This window comes from Pecten maximus, chromosome 2 (genome assembly GCF_902652985.1).
Source record: "Pecten maximus chromosome 2, xPecMax1.1, whole genome shotgun sequence".
Classification (NCBI taxonomy): domain Eukaryota; kingdom Metazoa; phylum Mollusca; class Bivalvia; order Pectinida; family Pectinidae; genus Pecten; species Pecten maximus.
Genome location: NC_047016.1, coordinates 35,113,571 through 35,134,623, shown reverse-complemented (window position 1 = coordinate 35,134,623; position 21,053 = coordinate 35,113,571). Strand labels below are relative to the sequence as shown.

Here is a 21,053-nt window from a genome sequence, read left to right as displayed (position 1 = left end):
TAGGCATATTGTGATCTACGAGTGATACTGCGGTGTTCACGGTTTGTGATCATTACTATTGTATTTAAAACATTAATCATGGTACCATTTGTATTATCTGAGGTTTGCGTGCTATGTAGGTGCTATTGGGAAACACACAGGATTTCTGTGTTGTCAAATATATTCGTAATCTACGTTACCCGGCGTAATCTACGTTACCCGGCGTAATCTACGTTACCCGGCGTAATCTTCGTTTTCCGGTGTTATCTCGTTATCCGGTGTTATCTCGTTATCCGGTGTTATCTCGTTATCCGATGTAAACTCCGTTGTCTGATGTAATATACGTCATCCGATGTTATTCGGTGTTATCTATTCATATTCTAATGCTATAATCAGTTACTGCTAAAAGTTACTAATATGGCCATATTACAGGGGAGGAAGTATAAATGGCCGCCTCGCAAATGAAAATAATAAAGAGTGGCGACGTAGGTTAGTACCCCTGTAACTCCATCTACAGGAGTACGGAGATGTGCTATTTCCATACCAATAAATCATAATTGTCAGCTATCGTATTTCCTTTTTAACATATACACCTAAACACAACTTAATCTCACAAACAGCATCGGCCTTTGATAGCTCAACGCTACCACCGATATTTGTTGGGTTAGTCCCACCGCCGTCACCAAAGTTGCACGAAATATATATTGTTTTCTTCATTTTAAAATATTTTTGTCTTGTTTTCCTTCTTTTGTCTCACTGTAATCACGGTAGGTCGGCCTCCATTTATTCTATTAGGAAAGAAAAGTTTTGTATACGCTGTTACCAGATGCAGCCTTCTTTTCTCCCTCTTGTAAAATTTTGACTGTATATGGACAAGAATTCCTGGACCCCCTTACAACCTAAAGGGCCCGTGACAAACAAACAATGGTACTTGTAAAGCAATTTCTCTTACTGACTACATTAACTTTAAAATCATATTCACTAACGTCACCATGACATTGCATGTTGATGAGGAGAATCAAGGGCAGCTAGTCCATCTGCCATCCATATAGTTAAAATCTAGAACCTTTCAATGTAAAAATTGTTATTAAAGAAACAATCAAATTTCCTGATCCGTAGTAAACATACTTAGTACAAAGCATTTTCTTACATTACTTACTTAAGGATATTATAGGTTGTCTTTGCATGTCTCCACGACTCCGTAACTAACCAATTACGACGTCTATAAATAAACGAGGAAATGTGTCATTGGAATGTGCGTGCAACATGATATTTCAATATGGGGGGTCCAGTGTCCAGTAATTTAGTGGTAATGGGAGCGCCATAGGCGCGAGCCGAATTTTTTTTGGCGAGGGGTCTGGGGGCGAACATTTCGGAAAATAAAATGATTATAGCGAATCCCATGGATCCGCTAGTGGTATTGATGGAACGTTAATAATAATTCAACTATCGTACAAGGAACTATCACAGAGACCTTTTTATCATGAGTTACACAATAAAACAAAGACACTAATATTACTACATGAAATTTACAGATATACAAACAATGTAGTCCGAATACAGAAACTTTCATCGCGAAAATAGTTGATTTACCAGCAAAATGCTTTGTGTTTACACCAGAGCTGAAGGGTACTGTTTTAAAGAATTGATTTTTTGAGAACAATAAACTGGCCTAGAAAATGGACAAAACCGTACCATTCCGACTGTGACACAGATTACAGACCACCGTTTCTACTGGTTACAAACACTACTGTTCGGAATCTACAGAAGATTGAAAAAAACACCTTGGTGATATTCAAAACGGCTGTGGTAATGTAGATGTCGTTTGGCTATTTAAGCGATAAATCAAAGAGAAGATAGTGTATTTCATCAGGATGTTTCTGTATTAACCGTTGTAGTTTTCCCGCATGTATTGCGTGAGCTTTGTCTATCAATCGTATCCTGCAGTGTACAACACGGGTTCAATGCTATCAGCCTAAAGGGAATTATTACAATCGCTCAATATGTCGTAAGAGTTCTGCAGACGACCCGTACGTCCTGCTACCCCGCACGTACGCGCTTGATCGAATAGTACTGTACCTATTGCCACCAGGACTCACAGCCTCTGGTATAACACAAGCAAATGTTCTCTAGAGGAGAATTCAAGAGCATATCATCGCAATCAATCTGAACTGTAACTACAAAACCACGTTCGTTATAAATTCATCTTCGCAGGGCGTTCACCTTTTGTTGTATTGACGTCACACAGACCACACGTCTCCAGGATTCAATATTGAAAGCTATACGCATGTCAAATCATATATCTTTTATAATAATTTCCTTATTATGGTTCTTTTGTTACACATGCACATGTAAAAGTGAAATAATGATTTATACTTATTCATACTTACTTGTTCTTTGGACCATAGCATGAAAAACTACCCTAGCGTGTTTGTTTTATCTTTGCATATCGTCGTCATCGAATTGAAAGTGAATTGCTATTCTCATCTATTGCATTTCCAGTTTTCATATCTGATTCTGTCCTTGTTCCTGAACGCTTTGGCATTTGTCTATAATTCGTATATGCCGGTACGTAAAAACTAGAAGTAAAACATTGGCTAGGTTTTTAAAACACTTGTCTTTTATTGAATTCATCCCGTAAATGCTGCTCTGTAAGTGATATATTAATATGCACATGGGCTTATACCACTATTTTAATATGAATTGAATTAAGTTACCTTTGATAGCCCCGTATTATGTAGTAAACACTTGTGATGGAGATCGTCTCCTATTACGTAATACCCCGGCTCCGGGCGTGGATACGACAGCAAAGAGCTAATGTTCGACTTGCATCATTCTTATCTCTTACACAAGAGCTTTGTAAAGGTTAAAATATTTCAAAGATTCTCCTCCCAGTGTCCTTCAAAGTTCATCATGGCCTCAACAAGCGCCTGTACGATCAGGATGAATCACGTGCCCTGGAGGCCTGCCCCTAGCGGGAGATCATAGACCACATCCCTGTCATCTCGGTGCAAAATTAATTGCTATTACTAGGTTCGCGCGTGCACAAGAATGTTGAGATAAAATTGTCGTTAACATAAAAGAATCCGTGTGGTTGCTTCCCCAGATTGGAGGCGCATTTTATTAAATATTAAATGCATCACGCTATAGTTGCTCTAGGAATAAGACACTGTTGAAGATTTCATGTCGACCGCTTTGACTGAAGGTGAATCCAAGCTATAAAATTCCATTGCCCACATTTGCATGGAAACCTACACTATGGTTTAAACTTTCTTTGGATACACTGTGTGAATTCCAGTGAGATGAGAAAATTGATAACGAGCTTGGATATTATTCCTCTGAAAAATCAGGTTACCATTTTTTTTTTTAAATATATCTTTGTTTATACACCTATTGGAAAGACATCTTGATTGTTTTTTTGTCATATGCGAGTTCCCATAGTAACTAGTCTCGTTATTGATACTCGTATTGGGACCAATAAACTATGTAAACGTCGATACCTATATCGTATCTTTAAAAACACTTACCCACATTGTATGGATATGTAAGCCAAGTTATTCCCTGGCTACAATTGTCTAACAAATATTATCAGAGAAGAACCCAGCTATTTGGCAGAGTCCTTGGTATCATATGCACTATGATACACGCAAAGCCTTGGATTCTGAAGATGTAATCCTTATTTTAGAACTTTTATTATACATCACGTATGTACTTAACATCCCTCGACGGCGCCTTGTCTTCACATTTGTAGTGGTCGTAATCATATAGACTTCAATATATGGATTACTGATGTAACAATGCCATAGGGTTTCAGGATCTTTCACATAAAGCATGATGCCTTTCCGTTGTCATATGGGGTTCGTCTTGCTCCTTCAGTTTAAACATGATATCTTTCCATTGTCATGAAGGTTCATGTTCTTTCACACAAAACATAATGTCTTTCCAATGCCAGCCGGGTTCATGCTAAACGTCATGTCTTTCCAATGACATAATGTGCTCATTTGCATAAAACATGATTCCTTTCTAATACCATTGGGGCTCATGCATTTTCACATAAAATATATTGGCTTTCTAATGCCATGGGGGTTCATGCACTTTCACATAAATTGTGATGTCTTTTAAATGCCATAGGGGCCCATGCTCTTTCATATTAAACATAATGTTTTTCTAATACCATCAGGGTTCATGCGCTTTCATATAAAACATGATGTTTTTCAATGCTTTTCTCTGCTTTGGAGATCAGAAACCATTATCCTCATTGCAACTGTTTATAGATGTGTCTGCCTTTAACATTCGTGCTTATATTGAGTATGTACATATACTTATATTGGGTATGTATACTTATATTTGGTATGTATACTTATATTGGGTATGTATACTTATATTGGGTATGTATACTTATTTTGGGTATGTATACTTATTTTGCCTAATATCTCTTCAAGAGACTACCGGAAGTTTAAGTATAACATATGTAATGATTTAAACATAGTGTGTCAAATATATGGGGGTCGATTTGTCGTTAATTGAAATACAATGCATCATCTGTGCATTTAATTGCTTGCTTGTTTATTTTACAATGCAGAAATGCATAAATTCCTCAGCGGTCAAAAACAAACAACAAAACAACATAAAAAGAATCTAACGTTGACCAAATGCCCCACATCAAGATGATAATTTGACAAATTGGTTTGTAGTGCCACACATGAAATTAAATGAGAATGGAACCACTGTTTGCAGATAAGTTAGCGTTTTGTTAGCTTCTGTTAAAGTATTATAATATTAACATTATATCTACATTTTGTCCATAGATATGTTTTTATTAATCATCTAGACACAACACAACTATTAAGATATTTGTCAACCGTCCGGTATTTCACATAATTCTGAGTTAGTTTGATTAATTTCCGACAGTGAAACTCGGCTAATGATTGCCAGATGCATGTAGATGTAGATTGAAACAGGAAACACCAATGGAATCAATTTATTTTATCTTCCTGCACGGAAAATTGATGGTCACAATTTCGTGAATCAATACAAAGATCTTTAAAAACATCACCGTTTACCAAAACACTATATCGATTCTGTACCGGGTAATGCATTATCATTAAGATCGAACTCCCTTCTCATCGACGGCAGAACTGAGGCGACGTTATCTTCAAAACAGGACAATTTTGTAGTAAATACACAGTAACATTTTAAAATTCGTTTCAAAGAATTAATGAGTTTACCATGAACATCATGCTTAAATATAACCTCCTCTTAATATGACCAGACTGCAATGGTTCGCAAAATCGATCCAAGCTCTTTATTAATTGAAATTTAAAAAAGTAAGTAAAACATCTACCAAAATAATGGCTACCGTGGCTGAAAGCCATGTTAGTGATGAAATATAAATGAAATGTATGTGGAACAATATGTAAACATCGTCCAAGGCGAATCACATCGGTCATCTTGGCATGTGACTACAAATGAAGTTATTACAGAGTCTGTATTGTCTTATCCTGCATTTACATATTTGGTCGAAGTCAGGTCATATTTGCGAATTCCAGACATGATGGAAATTCTTATTTTTACCTGTGAAAACAAATGAATACACATCTACTACTCACATCAACCGACATTGTGTGAAGTATCGTTGAAATCTAATAAGCATTTGTTTCCGTTTTGTAAGAGGCGGACAAAACCAAACGTTCCCAAAAAGTAAATGTTTGATGTTTTCCACGTGGAGTTGTTTTTGCACACTGGTACACACACAAAGTACTTACGTCACAATTGTCATTGGTTTGCACCAAATGTATTATTGATTTATAATCGTTGTTTAATGTATATAGTATATGTTAGCGTACTCTTCATTTTGGAGGAAAATAAAGACTATAACGATAGATAATGGACGAGTGCGCATGGGCGTTAATGCTGTACCTGAATAAATCTGGCTATTTTCTCGTGCAAATCTCCAAAAAAGATATATACACATTTTGTCCAGGTAATTACACGGTTGGATTTCAACTGGCTTTTGTAAATTATTGAACACAATTTATACGTGATCCATACTTGGAATTATTAGTACTTTTATTCAACTAATATCAATTTCAGACTAAATACAAATGTACATGCAACAAGGTTCATCTTCTCAGCCAATCAAATCTCTGCTTTCCAAGATACCACCAGGACGTGTATTACAATTCAGTGGCGTAGGAAGCGGGGGGGCAGGGGGGGCAATTGCCCCCCCCCCACTTTTTTCAGTGGGGGGGCAAACATATCTTTTTGCCCCCCCCCACTTTTTGACATCCAAAATCTAAAAAAAAGGGATAAAACGCGAATTTATATATTCATTTCGATAAATATCTGTATATTTCCGAACCGATAATGTTTTCTTGAAGGCAACGATAAAAACTTTATCTTGTACATCCGGAACATTCCGACTTTTATACTAGTATATCAATCCTCAGACCTGTGTGTCGGTCGTCTGCAATAGCCTGGTAAGTCAATATTTATATCTTAATACGCAATTTTGCTTAACTTCATCACATAGATTCAATAAGTTGATGATAATTTGTGAAGTTAATTGAGTTCATAATGAGAAAAAGACAGAAACACAACATGAAGAAGAATGCGCGGTTTTAACGTGAATAGAGTGATATTAATTACCGACAGGTACGAGGAAATACAAAAAAAAAATCTACAGGGGGGCTTCGCCACCCTGGGACCCGCTGGGCGGCCCCCCAGACCTCTCGCAAAAAGGAAAAAAAATCGGCTCGCGCCTACGGCGCTCGCTTGATCACTTAATTACTGGACCCCCCTTTCGAAAACTCCGGGATCCGCGCCTGATCCCTTATTATTGGAAATGTGCTATATTCATTTTCCGCGGAGGGCTTAGACCCCCTTGAACCCCATATCAGGGCGCTGCCCTGGACCCGCTGGGCGGCCCCTCGGACCCCGCAAAAAAAAAAATCGCCTCGCGCCTACGGCACTCGCATTATTACTAAATTACTGAACCCCCCCCCCCCCCCGCCCTTTCGACAACCTGGCCGGGCCTGGTGATTCATGTTCTGCTATATTTAATATATATATTCTGATTTGCGTAAATAACTTATTTTGTACTACATAAATTATCAAAATTATCATGGGATGTTGAAATGATAATTATTGGCTAATTTTGCGGAGATGGCATACGATTTGTTTAGTGCGTAAAATTTAAGGTTAAAAAAAATTTTGCCCCCCCCACTTTTTGACGACTTCCTACGCCACTGCAATTGTATTGATATACAACAGTACCATCTAACAACGAGCAACTTTTAACAATGGTCTGAGCGTGTAAAACAATAGGCATTGTGGTAGAAATGTACCGGCATTCTTTAACAGACACTACTGTTAGTCCTTTAGTCCTTTGCCCCTTGAAACTAGCAATTTATCATCAACAGTACTAGTGGGCGATACCTGTACAGTTAAATCTATCGGCTACTCTCGGTAAAAGTCTGGGCTGTAACCCCCTATGGCCCTATCATGTGAGTAACTTTGAATAGACGATGATTTCAAAGCTTTTCCGTTATTGTGTAAAACGTCAGTAGGACCTGGAATCGTGCCATTTTGACCGAATCCGCCATCTCGGGGGAGAAGTCGAGTTAAATGTAGCTAAACAGACAGACAATCAGCCATGACACAATGGGACCAGAGACTCCCAAGATTGTCGCCGCGATGCCAATCGTAGGCAGTAAATAAGAGATTTTGTCCATTATGTCCGTTAAAGCTAGCCCCGATAGCTCAAATATTTATCAGGCATTGTTGTCGAAGGCGTGAACCTTTCAATGATAGCATTGTTTCTAGATAAATCTAATATATAACTGACTTGAAATGTTTAATTTCGTTTAGTGCAGAGTTTTTTTCTTTACCTTCTATTACATATAAAACCAGAACGATTATTTTTAATTTTGATTTCGCCTCTACTTAACTATAAAACATAAACGATGGTTCCTCAGTTTGATGACACTACCCGAAGAAAGAAATATAATGGATGAACGATATTATACAGGAAGTGAATTATAAAATGAATTTCATTTTCCGATATTTTGGCCCCCAGACCCCTCGCCAAAAAAAATTCGCGCTCGCATTACCACTAAATTAATGGATCCCCACCCCTTTCAAATTCCTGGATCCGCGCCTGTATCATATAATAGAATTGTCATGTACGGACAAACCCAGGTTCATAATTTGTCAAAAAATCTGACGAATTTAAAGATTAATTAATAAGGCCTTGTTTTGTTTAGTTAAAGTCTTATATAGTCAATATAAAGACAAACTCTTGTGTGAACATCGACTACGTCTCTGCCATCCCAACAGGTCGGCGCTACAACATCAATTTCTTATTGAAAGTAGAATCTACCATCTTCATAAAGTATGGATGTGATGGTCGTAGAAACACAATGTTATGCATTGCGTTCCGTATTTTAAGCATAATGGCGTTCCATAAATGTAATGTGATGTGTCTTTTAGATAGATCGTTATTGATGACCATTAACAATGTGAATGAAAAAACTGGTTTCAAAATCAGGAATATACAGAGAATGATAACACAATAACACGTGAGAAGGCCTGGTACTGTGATATCGGTGGATCAGCGCCATAACACACCAAGAGATTGCGTAAAAGAGATCGCCACCAATTACAAATACGAGATTCCACATGATATGTGATTACGAAGTCAAAACCCACACTTGAATATTAAACATGCTTTTAAGTGTTTAAAATTTTCTCTCCAGTTAATGGTACTACAGCGCGGTAGACCACAGAGTAGATTTACACGTGCTTTGCACGTACCCACAGCTTGTAATTGGTGTTAGGTCATAAGACCCGGTACCGAGGTCCAATGTCTGCAATCAAACCACTTAGCACGAGTAGATCGCTATGAGACAGCATACCAGGACACGCCGATAGAATGCCAGTACTACATACCGTGTAGGGGGCGCCACGTCAATATTCCAGCTATGTGTCTCTGGCGTAAATTGGGATTGAACTGCATTTTTTCACGAAAGGACTTTTGGGATATGAACGGAAGCGCCTTAATATGATATTGTAACTGGTTTAAATGTGTGAATATGATATATTTTGACTGTAAACTCAGTGTTGATAATAATTAATATACATATTTTTCTAATTCTTTGCTATTTCTTGTGGTGCATAAGAAATCGATATACATATGTACGTTGGAAGGTATATGTTTGCATCTTACGACGGCTTTATGTGATGTGAGGTAGGAAGAGAAGCATCAAAATGACACTGATTCCATTGCCATTGTAGTCACATGACCAAATTCTCTGGTGATGCTGATAGGCTGGTTGTGGAGTTGTTTACATATACATTTCTCCCTAAACCTGTACTAACTGCATTACAATGAACAAAAGAGTTTTGGTTGTTTTTGGCTTTGGTTATATATACATTAATATCTACCTATATAATTTTATTTTTCCGTGCTACATTTGTATCATAATATTGTCATAGGAGAGTTACTTTTCAATTACCCAGAACATGTATGCATATATTTACTTACTGGCTAGAAATTCTTGTTTTTGGAGGGAACATATCGTGTTGCTGGATACATGGGCGTATGATATATATCACGTATAGCCTTGAAATGAAAAAATCCTAAATAATGTTATCGGGTAATTAGTTAAATATAGTGATAGTGCTTTTCTGAGTGAAATCAATGCAGGAAACTCTAACACAGTTAAATCACATACTGCGATGTTAAAATGAACACGTTTTGGATCACTTTATCAGATATAGATATGGAATTATGTCTTCAACAAGAAACTGGATAAGTATGGCTTTCATTTTCCCAGAATCTTTCTCCGTGTTTTACTTTATACAACACTATGTCCTAAATGACAGCGTGTGCAGCACCGACCAACATTGTTAGAAATGTAGGGGGATCGCTACTAAGTTTTATGATATTTATGATTCGGCACACACAATCCTCTGTATTTATTTGGCTGTAAAAATACTTGGCTTCGAGTTACTATCGACTGCATTATAGCATACTCCACAGGTATTCCAAGATCAAACTTTATAGCCATATTCTAACCTCAAAGAGTTCCCCAATTAATATCTTGGTAAGTTTTAATTAAACTAGGAGGGAGTTATCAAATCATAAGTTCATGTAATAAAATTAGGGTTTAAATACCAATAAAATCACTGAAATGATTTAGTGCACTGAAAATATCACTTTGACATTCCTATGGGTGATAAAGTAGTTTCATTATACACCAAGGGTTTGCAATTTTTCAAATTGTTTCGAGTTTGAGGCAAACAGGATATAAACTTTTGCCCGGAAATTTTCTCTGAAAGTTATATTCAACACGTCTGTTTTTGTGATATTAGCTTCGAAAATAACGAAATACAGGACTCTGAACATTACAATACAATAAAAGAAATTAAAAATGAATATTTTCTAATTAATTTACCCTTATTCAGAAGGAAAGCGATCAGAGACATATATACAGATGTATATATGTCTCTGAAGCGATGTAGCAATAACGTTCTGTAAATAAAGTTTTATAAAACCATCTGAACTACCCAAATATATCCTAAATCGGTGTAACTAGTTTTGCAGTTTTTTTTTTTATATAAAATAAAGGCCGTTTGCATTTACATTGACTAAAGTGTATGAACTGCTACACGCAGATTACGCCCAAATATTAAACCTGCTATTTGACCTGACGTAGGCTACAACAGTTACACCATTGTTTCAGATTTAGATTTCATTTACTTTTCCTGTTAGGTTATCCAGTTATAGAAAATTCTTTCAACAAAGGGTTTTTTATTTACTAATTTTCGCCCTCCTTTCGTAAGTTAACACGTCTGAGCCCACCATTGTTGTCTTTTATTGATTTTTCGTGTCAGCTTATCTGATAAGTTCTCTGAAATTCTGAAACCCGCTATCGTGGTATCTTTATGGAGCAGGAGATACTATGTACAACGAATCGAACGCGCCTGTACCGTCAGCACTTCCGTCTATCACTGTCTGTAAACTACCGATGTACCTCCCTCCCTTTACGATATCACACTAGTTCTTAAGACAATAATCACATGACACTTTTTATCGTATAAAATTGTTTTATTATATATCTCTTGAGAACTCGCAATATAATTGTAATCAAAGTTGATATATCTTGTGGTGTTTCCGTAAACGTAGCCATTGGGAATTAAGGAGAATCTGCGGTAACAGAACGCTGTAGATATCATTTTCCAGGCGTGATTCATATGAAATGTTCCAGCTGTTTAAGTCGTGGTTCTGCATCATCTCAATATCTAACAAAGAAATATCATCAGCCATACATTCCTGTCCATAAGGTCTTTGTCCTTGTTATATGTACATGTTGTAACGACAATTTCTATTGGCCAATTTCATATTTCATGTTGTAACGACAATTTCTATTGGCCATTTTCATGAAATCTTACCACAATAGTTACATAGTTTCATCAAACAAGAAGTTATGATTTGTTTATATATCCATCTTTGATATTAATTACTTAAACATGTGCCTAAGTAATGGTGACACAAAATGCTGAATTAATCAGGGGTCACAGTGTACTCCCTGGTAAAATCGCGCTTCCAGTCAGTTTAAAATGTGCCAAAATAGAAACCGCTTCGATTAAACGCAAGTGACAAAACAGACGAAATTAAAATAAAATTTTGCGAAATATTACTATTGATAAATTGGTTCGTCGTGGTATAATGAAATTATTTAACTGCCTTAAATATATTACATTGCAATATATCACTTGTTTGCACTTTGTCACAGAATGAATTTCGTCTTATAGTGACGTGACATTTCACTATTAACAATCTTGGATTCTTAAATCGATAATTGGATTTTACAATTTAATGTGTTCTCTTTTTTTTTATTAATTCTTCATTAAGCTCTTTTTTTAACGTTGTCGGTCCAGGAATAATTTGATTACATGATAACGTATTACTGATTAATTATAGCCTTATATCTTGACTTGTCAAAATGTAGTCCTTACGCTTGTTGATTGACCGCTCGTTTCTTTAAATGTATAGGTTGGTAGATCTAGTATTTTAGACAACATTTCATTTGTGTTTAATAATATATCTTATGATATCTTGTATAGAATGCTTTTTAATGTACCATCTGTGTAATTTTAGTAAGATTATTTTGGGAAAGTCGGGTACAATGTAAAACAATATTCGCAATAATTGTCTGTTTTCGTGTTGAAACGTCCACTAGAAATAAACCTATTCGTGTATACAATACTTTCAATACTTGTAATATATTTCTAGGAAAGATGTGATTTCAATTCAGTTCAATTTCAACTTTATTATCACTTTGTAATTGTAATAGTATTTTGATGGATAACTAGGAACAAAATGGAAAAAACAATAAAATATACACAAAATACTTAGTCAACCAAGTGCAGGTTTGCCTTCCTCAGTTATAATGAATGTTTAAACAGATTTGAAATATATGGATCTAAACTGACACAATGTAATAAGATTACACAGCATCTTTTCAAATGGTATCACATTATCAACAATTCTACGCCTGGTATTGCATTATCACCAATTCTACGTCTGGTATCACGACATCACCAATCCTACGCCTGGTATCTCATTAACTGAAATCTGAATTAGGATACATTTTAGCGATACTCTTATTTTCGGGATACTGTATATACAGGGGAATTATTGCTCTAAATATAAGTGTACTAATTATAGTTTCTGTATGTATTATTTCCATAGCACGTGATGTAAATCCAGCAATTCACCATTACAGTTTTCACCATCATCGGTTGATATCGAGATTTATTTGTGCGCTAAAATTAAGTACGCAAAAATGGGTATACTTACAGTATTTATTTTTGATGCCAAACGCCTATAGTAAAAATGTCACACGTAGAGGTTGATTATTGAATTCGATCAAATGATAAATTCTTTTATATAGCTTACTCAAGCGATGCCACTCGAGGATTGAATTGCCTGTCTAGACGTGACTAAAGTTTGTGTTATGTAATTCCTGTCTGGTGTCCTATCACACACTTCTCAAAGTGATTGATTGCCTACACTTCACTCTATCACAAATACAGCGGCTTTCACTTACTTACATGTTTTTTTACTCGAACCTCGGTGACAATTATCGGTCTTCGTTTCGACTTTACGCAAAATGTTTCTTCATGTTAAGAATGAAATGTCTATCTTTGTTGAAAAAAAAATCGAATTCTACATTTTGTAATCCTGTTTTGTCGTCTGAATTTATGCTACTTCTGATAAAGCATTCTTTATAAATAGCAAAAGAAACATACGACGGAGGTAATGGTATGATTATATTTACATGTATTGTAAAAGTGGAAATTTTCGCGGCGTTGAAATTTTCGCTTATTTCGTGATTATTAAATCTTCGCGAAAATATCCAAATGACATGCGAACATAATAACACTCGTCGTAGGCAATGTGTTTTATAAAAAAAACAATTGTGGAGTGATGAAAAGGTATAAGAGAACAATCCGTATTATATATTTTCTATATTTCTATTGTGATGTTTTCTGCTGTGAAATACATTTTGTATGATACAATGTATTGTTCTACGGCGAGACTAGGGTAAATCACTGATATTACGTATATGAGAGTCAATCGCGAATTTCACTCCTTTGCGTTTATTTGTACGCAAATAACACCTTTGAATGGGGGCTGAATATGGTGCCCATGACTAATAGCTCATCATTCGCGAAAGATCAGCGCTCGAGAAATTATTTATTCGCGAATATATCTGACGAGGTATGTTCGCGAAATGAAATATTCGCAAAATGTTAGTGATTTACAGTAAGTCTAAAACTATTATTTTATTTAGGATTGGTCATATTTTGGTTCTTTTTGCAGATTTTCTAATATCTATGGGACTAAATGAAATGTTATTGATATCCGGAGAAAAGACATTGGGAGAAGAGATAAATCGGTTGTTATAACTACGATACCACGGACATGATTCCTCGCATATAGATACACTGTTATGAATACTTTCATAAGTATAGAGTCGTAATATATCATACAAACATGTCTGCTTACCTAACCTTGAATTAAAACTAAGATATATACCGTATCTAGCATGATGCTGGCTATCCACGATAAAATGTGCTTGTCTTATCGAGGGTCATACAAAGGGGGTGGGCTGTGACGTATTCACCTGCTGAGGATCACGGGTATATCGAAACAGTACACGCCCTTATCAATAGCTTTTGGCAGAACTTACGTTTCGGAATCGAGTCAAAGATACTGCCGAAATATACATAACACGTATGCAAGGTATGAAAAAAACAGATAATTAGTGATATAATGATACCAGGCGTAGAATTGGTGATAATGTGATACCAGGCGTAGAATTGGTGATGTCGTGATATCAGACGTAGAATTGGTGATGTCGTGATACCAGGGGTAGAATTGGTTATGTCGTGATACCAGGGGTAGAATTGGTGATGTTGTGATACCAGGGGTAGAATTGGTGATGTCGTGATACCAGGGGTAGAATTGGTGATGTCGTGATACCAGGGGTAGAATTGGTGATGTCGTGATACCAGGCGTAGAATTGGTGATGTCGTGATACCAGGGGCTGCGGTGGCCGAGTGTTTAAGGTGTCCCGACACTTTATCACTAGCCCTCCACCTCTGGGTCGCGAGTTGGAAACCCACTTCGGGCAGTTGCCTGGTAATGACCGTAGGACGGTGGGTTTTTTCTCCGGTACTCCGGCTTTCCTCCACCTCCAAAACCTGGTTCGGCCTTAAATGACCCTGACTGTTAATAGAATGTTAAACAAAAACCAAATAAACCGAAAGACAAAAAAAAAAAAAAAAAAATCAAAAGACAAGATACACCAAAAGACAAAACAAATTAAAAGACAAAATAATCAAAAGACAAAATACACCAAAAGGCACAATAAATCAAAAGGCAAAATAAACTAAAAGCTACCGGGTGTTTCATCAAGTTGTCCTTAACAACAATTATACATGTTCGTTAATCATATGAAATGAAACGCAATGCTCTTACTGTCTCCCGGGAATATTCTGTTAGGTGCATTTTGCTTAATATTAATATGAAATTAATATGTTTACCACAAACATGCAATGTAACATATGTCCTGTGTAGTTGAAGTTTTCCTCTTAACAAACCACACGATATAACGTTTACCTCGGAGCCTCTCACTCCAATAACCAAATTACTACTATTTGAAGGCTCTGATTATGTTTTAGCACAGATAAATTAATTAACCACCAGACAACATCACAGAATCGGTAACTATTATATAACTTTTATGCTTTGTCAGTTAATGAGTAGAAAGAAACATTTTCAGATTAATTAAAAATAAAAAATAGAAACAAATTGCTTTGATATAAACGTTGAGTCTAAAAGTGCAAGTTTAATTATGCAGTTGGTGTTTATAAATAAAGAGTGATAGGACTAGAGCCGAACAGTTTGATGGTATGTTACAAACGTGTAGAAGTTGGGAGTGGAGCCAGCTCAAACAATATTGCACTGTTTAGTTGGTCATGAAGGGACGCAACTGTCCATTGATGGGAAACTAATGATAGTTTTGCACTAAATAACACTCTTTAATAGTCAGAAAAAACTGCTTTTGAAACTTAATCGCCAAGTTGGTCTTTGAACACAGTAAAATTATGCAATATGTTCGTCTAGTAATTTTTACATATACACTGTGTATTGTGGGACATTGGAGTTGTATCTCTAATGACAGAAGTCTGTATCAATTAGAACGATAACAGGCTACTACTAGTAAGCCAACGATAAACTAATGTTAACATTTGTATAATATAAACTATATCATATCATATTGATAATATTTTATGATATATTTATAATAGTTATAATATTTTCATGAGATATATATTTATACTGTATATATAAACAATATTATATATGTATCATAAAATCCGATAAACCCAGCGTTTATCGAGAAATTACCTATGGCGCGATAATGTTAGCGACCAATTGGATTCGCAAATGTTCATTCATATATTTTTTTCTCCCTTTTAAATAATCCAAAAGACAAATTTTGTCCATTATTTTTTATTCAACTATAGCCTCTCGAACAGTGAATGTAGCAAATCTAAGCATCTTTCAAAGGCTTATTATCAACCGGAAAAGTCATCATAGAGGAAACTTCCCCGATGGTACATATTGTAAAAACAGATCGAGATACACACACCGACATAGCGAATGCATCACAAATGACCCTTTGTACAGCTTGTTCCACGCAGCAGAGATATTGTTACAAAAACAGACAATGCGTACACACACGTCAAAATATAAGATAAACTTCCCCATACCAAAACTTCACCCGTTAACCTAACATTACGATACTTACTGCTCCCGATGATTGAAGCTTTCTGGTAATATACCAGCTACAGTTTCATACGTCTTTGGGTAAAGTTTCCCTTAGTCCGTTTTTATAAGGTCACAAAGTGCACATTAGAACACCGCACAAAAGAAATGCCTAGCCGAATGACGATGCTAAAGATTCAAGTCTTGCTCTCTCTATTTCGCTTACATAACATGTATTTCATTTACTTTATTTATGGACTTTGAGTAAAATCTAAGGAGATGATATGTCGAGGGCGTATCGATAAAACTTGTTATATATGATATTTCTGATATTGTATTACGTAGAATGGAAACTGAAATGCATGATTACCACATTACCTTGTTCTATTTTGTAGGTATTTGGTGCTTCTGGTCATTTTCCTGGTACACAAGGGATCCCTAGGTTTCCCATATTTCCAGGAACGTATTCCAAACGGAGGGAATGTCCCTAGCCCCTGTGACCCACAGGAAATATGGAAGGGTGTAGGACACAAAAATTTGGATGGTGGAGATGACAGAAATCCGTTTGGTTTGGACTTTTTTAGAGCAGGAAAGGTAATTTACGTTTTTCTCAGGATTTAATTAAGCTATAAAGGTAAAAAGCAATTGGAAAGGAGTAGATTCATGAAGGGTCATTTATGACTGTTTTTAATGAATTTTCAAACTTGTTACAGAAAAAAACACAGCTTACATCTAGAAAAATATGTTTGTAAGATTGTTCGATAGAAAAATACCATTTTCTTATTGCGCATGTCACAAGTTACCATGACAATTTCCCTCAAATGCCTAGATATTTTGCTGAAATTTACATAGGCTCCACACTTCGACTTCAGCTATAGAAAAAGAGTATTTTGGCTATGGACACTTAAATTGCTTCGTGATGTATAAAATACTTTGTTTTGTTATTTTAATCGAATATGAATTTGTGATTCAGTAAGATAAATGCTAACGTTACGTTACGCCCTTGACCTTTTGATATGCTCATAGAAGATGATCATTCATGTTGATCATCACGGTAATTACACACAGATGAAGAAGATGAATTGGAGTTGAGTATTTTCGACGAGATTCAAACCCTCCTTTTAAGCAAATTGTTGAATTCTTAGACACGGAACTTTCAAATTGCATGTATTCGAGTATTGGAAAAAAAATATATGAAAATTTGCATTAGCCGTAGAAATCATGTATAACATTCGTTACACTGCTAAAATTAGGATACTATTTTAAGTCCTTAAATCACCAGTAATAATCACCAAACACTTACGATATCTAATCCGATTCAGTTTCACAAAGTAATTCTTCAAAAAAAATGGGACGTTTTCTAGTCACAGAGAAAGCTCAAATATGTTTATGATATATACGTGTTTGTCGTGTAATGCCCGTCCCGATGTTGTTTTCTATGTGGGTAGAGGCTGTGCAATTCCATAGCATTCCAGTGACATCATGAAGGCCTATATTAGAATAAAACCTTGTAACACTAATTTGACGGACTATAGTGTTAACGTTCACCTTGACATTTTGTGTAAATTTGCTCCGTACGGAATCCTCCCTACCACCATACCTTACACAGTCTGTTTCAATGACAGTACGGGGCCAAATTAAATAGGAGAGCCCACGTCTGGGGAATAATGATGGCGCCATGCCTGTACACGTCTGAGTCCCGTGTACGCTTAGTATTGAATTAGAATTTCATCAGTAACCAAATTACTTGTAGAACGAATACTAGAGGTCATAAGGTCATTTTATCGTCAACTTAATATATATCTTTTATTCTCAAAAATTGATTAATTGCCAAGAAGGGGGAACCAACATTCCAAAAAGTATAGGGACATCTGAAGGTGTTGACAAGATACCGCAATGAATTGTGGGAGACATTAAGCTGCCGCAGTATATTTTGCTATAAAATACTAAATTACTAAAAATATTTCACTCGTGTGGCTAATATTTATATAAAATTGGTATTACTGAAGACACTGTTGGATATATCTTCTATATATTTAAATGTAGAAACAATGTATGGAAGAAGTGTAAGGATACGTTGTTCATATAAAGTTGAACATTATAGAGGAAAGGGTAAGTGTGGGCGGGACATGTGAAGGTTGAGAGAAGTAAAGGAGTGGGTGAATGGATGAGGGAACATACTGTACCCTGAATACGCGAAAACAATCCTACCTCAAAAATAAGTCTTTCCTGAAAAAAGCCTAGATGCCTACGAGCGACGAAGACTTGAAAATACTCCTTGTATGAAAATAGACCTTTCTTGAAAATATACAATATAATGTTCAGCTTTTAGTGCTGGATGGTGTACAGAAGGCCTGATACAAAAATATAACGTCGGCCTGTTGTTATTACAAAAGATGGACTATAATGTAATTAATATCATTCGAGAAGCATTTAAACAACCCAGGAAACATTCTAAAATTCGTGTTAGATTTCCCATTTAGCTTTGTACTCTTATATAACAGGCCTGGTAACTAATTGAAAAGTTTTCACACAAAATGTCAAGTTTGACGTGTTACCTTTTTCCTCTACTCCAATCAAATTCAACATAAATACCGGAGCTACATTTTGTATTATAGAATGGGAGTTGGGGTAGCACGTGAGCGATCTGAGACTACACAAGCGCGAGTGAAATGATGCACAACCCTTGTCATTAAGTCGACCAAGACACGCGTAATTTGAGGTTATGTAATCAAATGTCACAATGTTTTGAACTGGATGTGCTGCAAATCGTCTTAATGTCATCTCAATGCAGCATGTGTTACGTCAAACTCGCTTTCTCATACGTTCCTTCTGAGATCTCCCTTACTGAAGTACGGTGCCTACTAAATGCATGTCAAAGTTGATCTATCGGTTGTCATGGCTGCCTGCCTGACATGCAATAAATTTGTATAGTGATGTTTTAATGATACATTATTTCACAGCTTCTAACCTTATGCTATAACCTGTTATGCCCGTGTGTATCGCATACATGTATAACTACTCTCTCTCTCCTCTTTAGATATCTCTGCTATCGTAGTGTTCACCTTCCCTGTAGTCTCAAACACTTAGCTTATCAATGTGTTGTACTAGTATTACAGTGTCATGTTTTAAATGATAGTATTTACATTTTTATTTAAGATTGCCACTATGATGATTTTAAATAACCTAGATACGTATAATTTAAACAAACTCAACGATATATATATATATTTTGTTTGTTTGTTCATTATTAATGCAGCTTCCTCCTGTTCAACAGAACTGAATAAACATATAAACGAGACCAACTCAGTTAATATATAGATACAGATATCCCCTGTTTCACATGCCTTGATTTGATAAGCGTAAGTTGGAGTTATGGCTCCTTTCTAGGGAGCTTGGGTCATCTGATTGGTCAGTTGTTTAAAGGGATCCCAAGACTCCTCATATCAGGAAGAGAATAGAAATACAAATCGTCCTTTCCTAAGAATTATTTCACCTTCAACGCGGCCGCTAAACAATTCACGAGATGAATCGTATTGACAAGTGACATCCCCGCTAACCTTTGGCATCAGATATGCCACACAAGTGATATTGAATACCATTCGATGACGGCTTAAAGTGCTAGGTCTTATAAAATTAAGATAGATATCTTACTTAAATAATTCAATGTTCTTATATTAAACTTGAACGCCGCACCAGAACACAGAAACACTAGCAGTATCTAATTAATACACACGAGGAGTAATACAGGCAATATGGGCACTCTTTAATTGAAAATTCGCACCAGTCCTTAATATGTCGAGATCCAACTGTCTGTCTGATTGGTAACATATTGCAAGTGGTGACCTTGTAGATTAGCTGGAAAACATGCACTGACAAAGATTGAAGCCTTAATTACCTTAAACTCGGCAATGTTTTCTGGTATCATTGGGTAGATATGGGTTAGTTTTTCATGAAACTGTCATTTATTTGAATAAGTAACTAAATGAGTAATGATGGCTGACTTTGTTTGAGAAAAAAAAATATATTTAACGCATACTGTATAAGACAATTTTCAGTTGTACAATTGACAGAAAGGACTCGATATGGACTCGATACACATACGAAAGTTATCCTGCCTACAAAAAACACCGCACAAAAACACAATAAAATCTTATTATTTGTTCTGTCATTGTGTGTGAAAAGAAATGAATTGTTGTTCCATATTGATTAAGCTTTAAAGGCAGACGTTCTGGTGTAAATATAATTTCAATGAAGTTCATGTCAATTAAAATAGTTTATGTGTTTGATATAAATAACTTAGTTGTTAATGTTCATACTTATAAAGCGAGAAAAAGGGTTTCAAATCAATGCTTACTATAGTTCAGGTACTGATGTTCCTAGACAAAAAACAAACAAAAAAACAAAAAACAAACAAAGATTGATTTCGATGTTCTTTGTTCGATATTATTCCATAAAGAGGTTATTACAACAAGTAATGCTATTGTCCATTTCACATATTAGTGTTTACATGGATATTGTAGGACATTGATTAAACATTGCGAGGGATTGCTTCTATTTCTGACGTTTAAGTGTGTGTTTTAATTGCTAGTTTCCTCTCGGTGACTGTGGGCTTTTTATGTGTTTAATGTTTTGTGTCTCCTGCAAACGCGACATATAGGTACCACTATGTCGTCGGCGTCCACACAGAGGCTTCCGTGCGATAATTTGAGTTCCCTTTGGCCGATCA

The 21,053-nt window shown here is 35.9% G+C and overlaps 1 protein-coding gene across 1 annotated transcript in view; it reads left to right on the top strand.

Annotated features, from left to right (window-relative positions):
* Positions 1-21,053, top strand: part of LOC117321882 — a 53,735-nt gene that overhangs the window by 5,348 nt on the left and 27,334 nt on the right. The window contains exon 2 of the mRNA XM_033876494.1: positions 16,720-16,918. Coding sequence (XP_033732385.1) covers positions 16,720-16,918 — 199 coding nt within the window. The remainder of the gene's footprint in view (positions 1-16,719; positions 16,919-21,053) is intronic.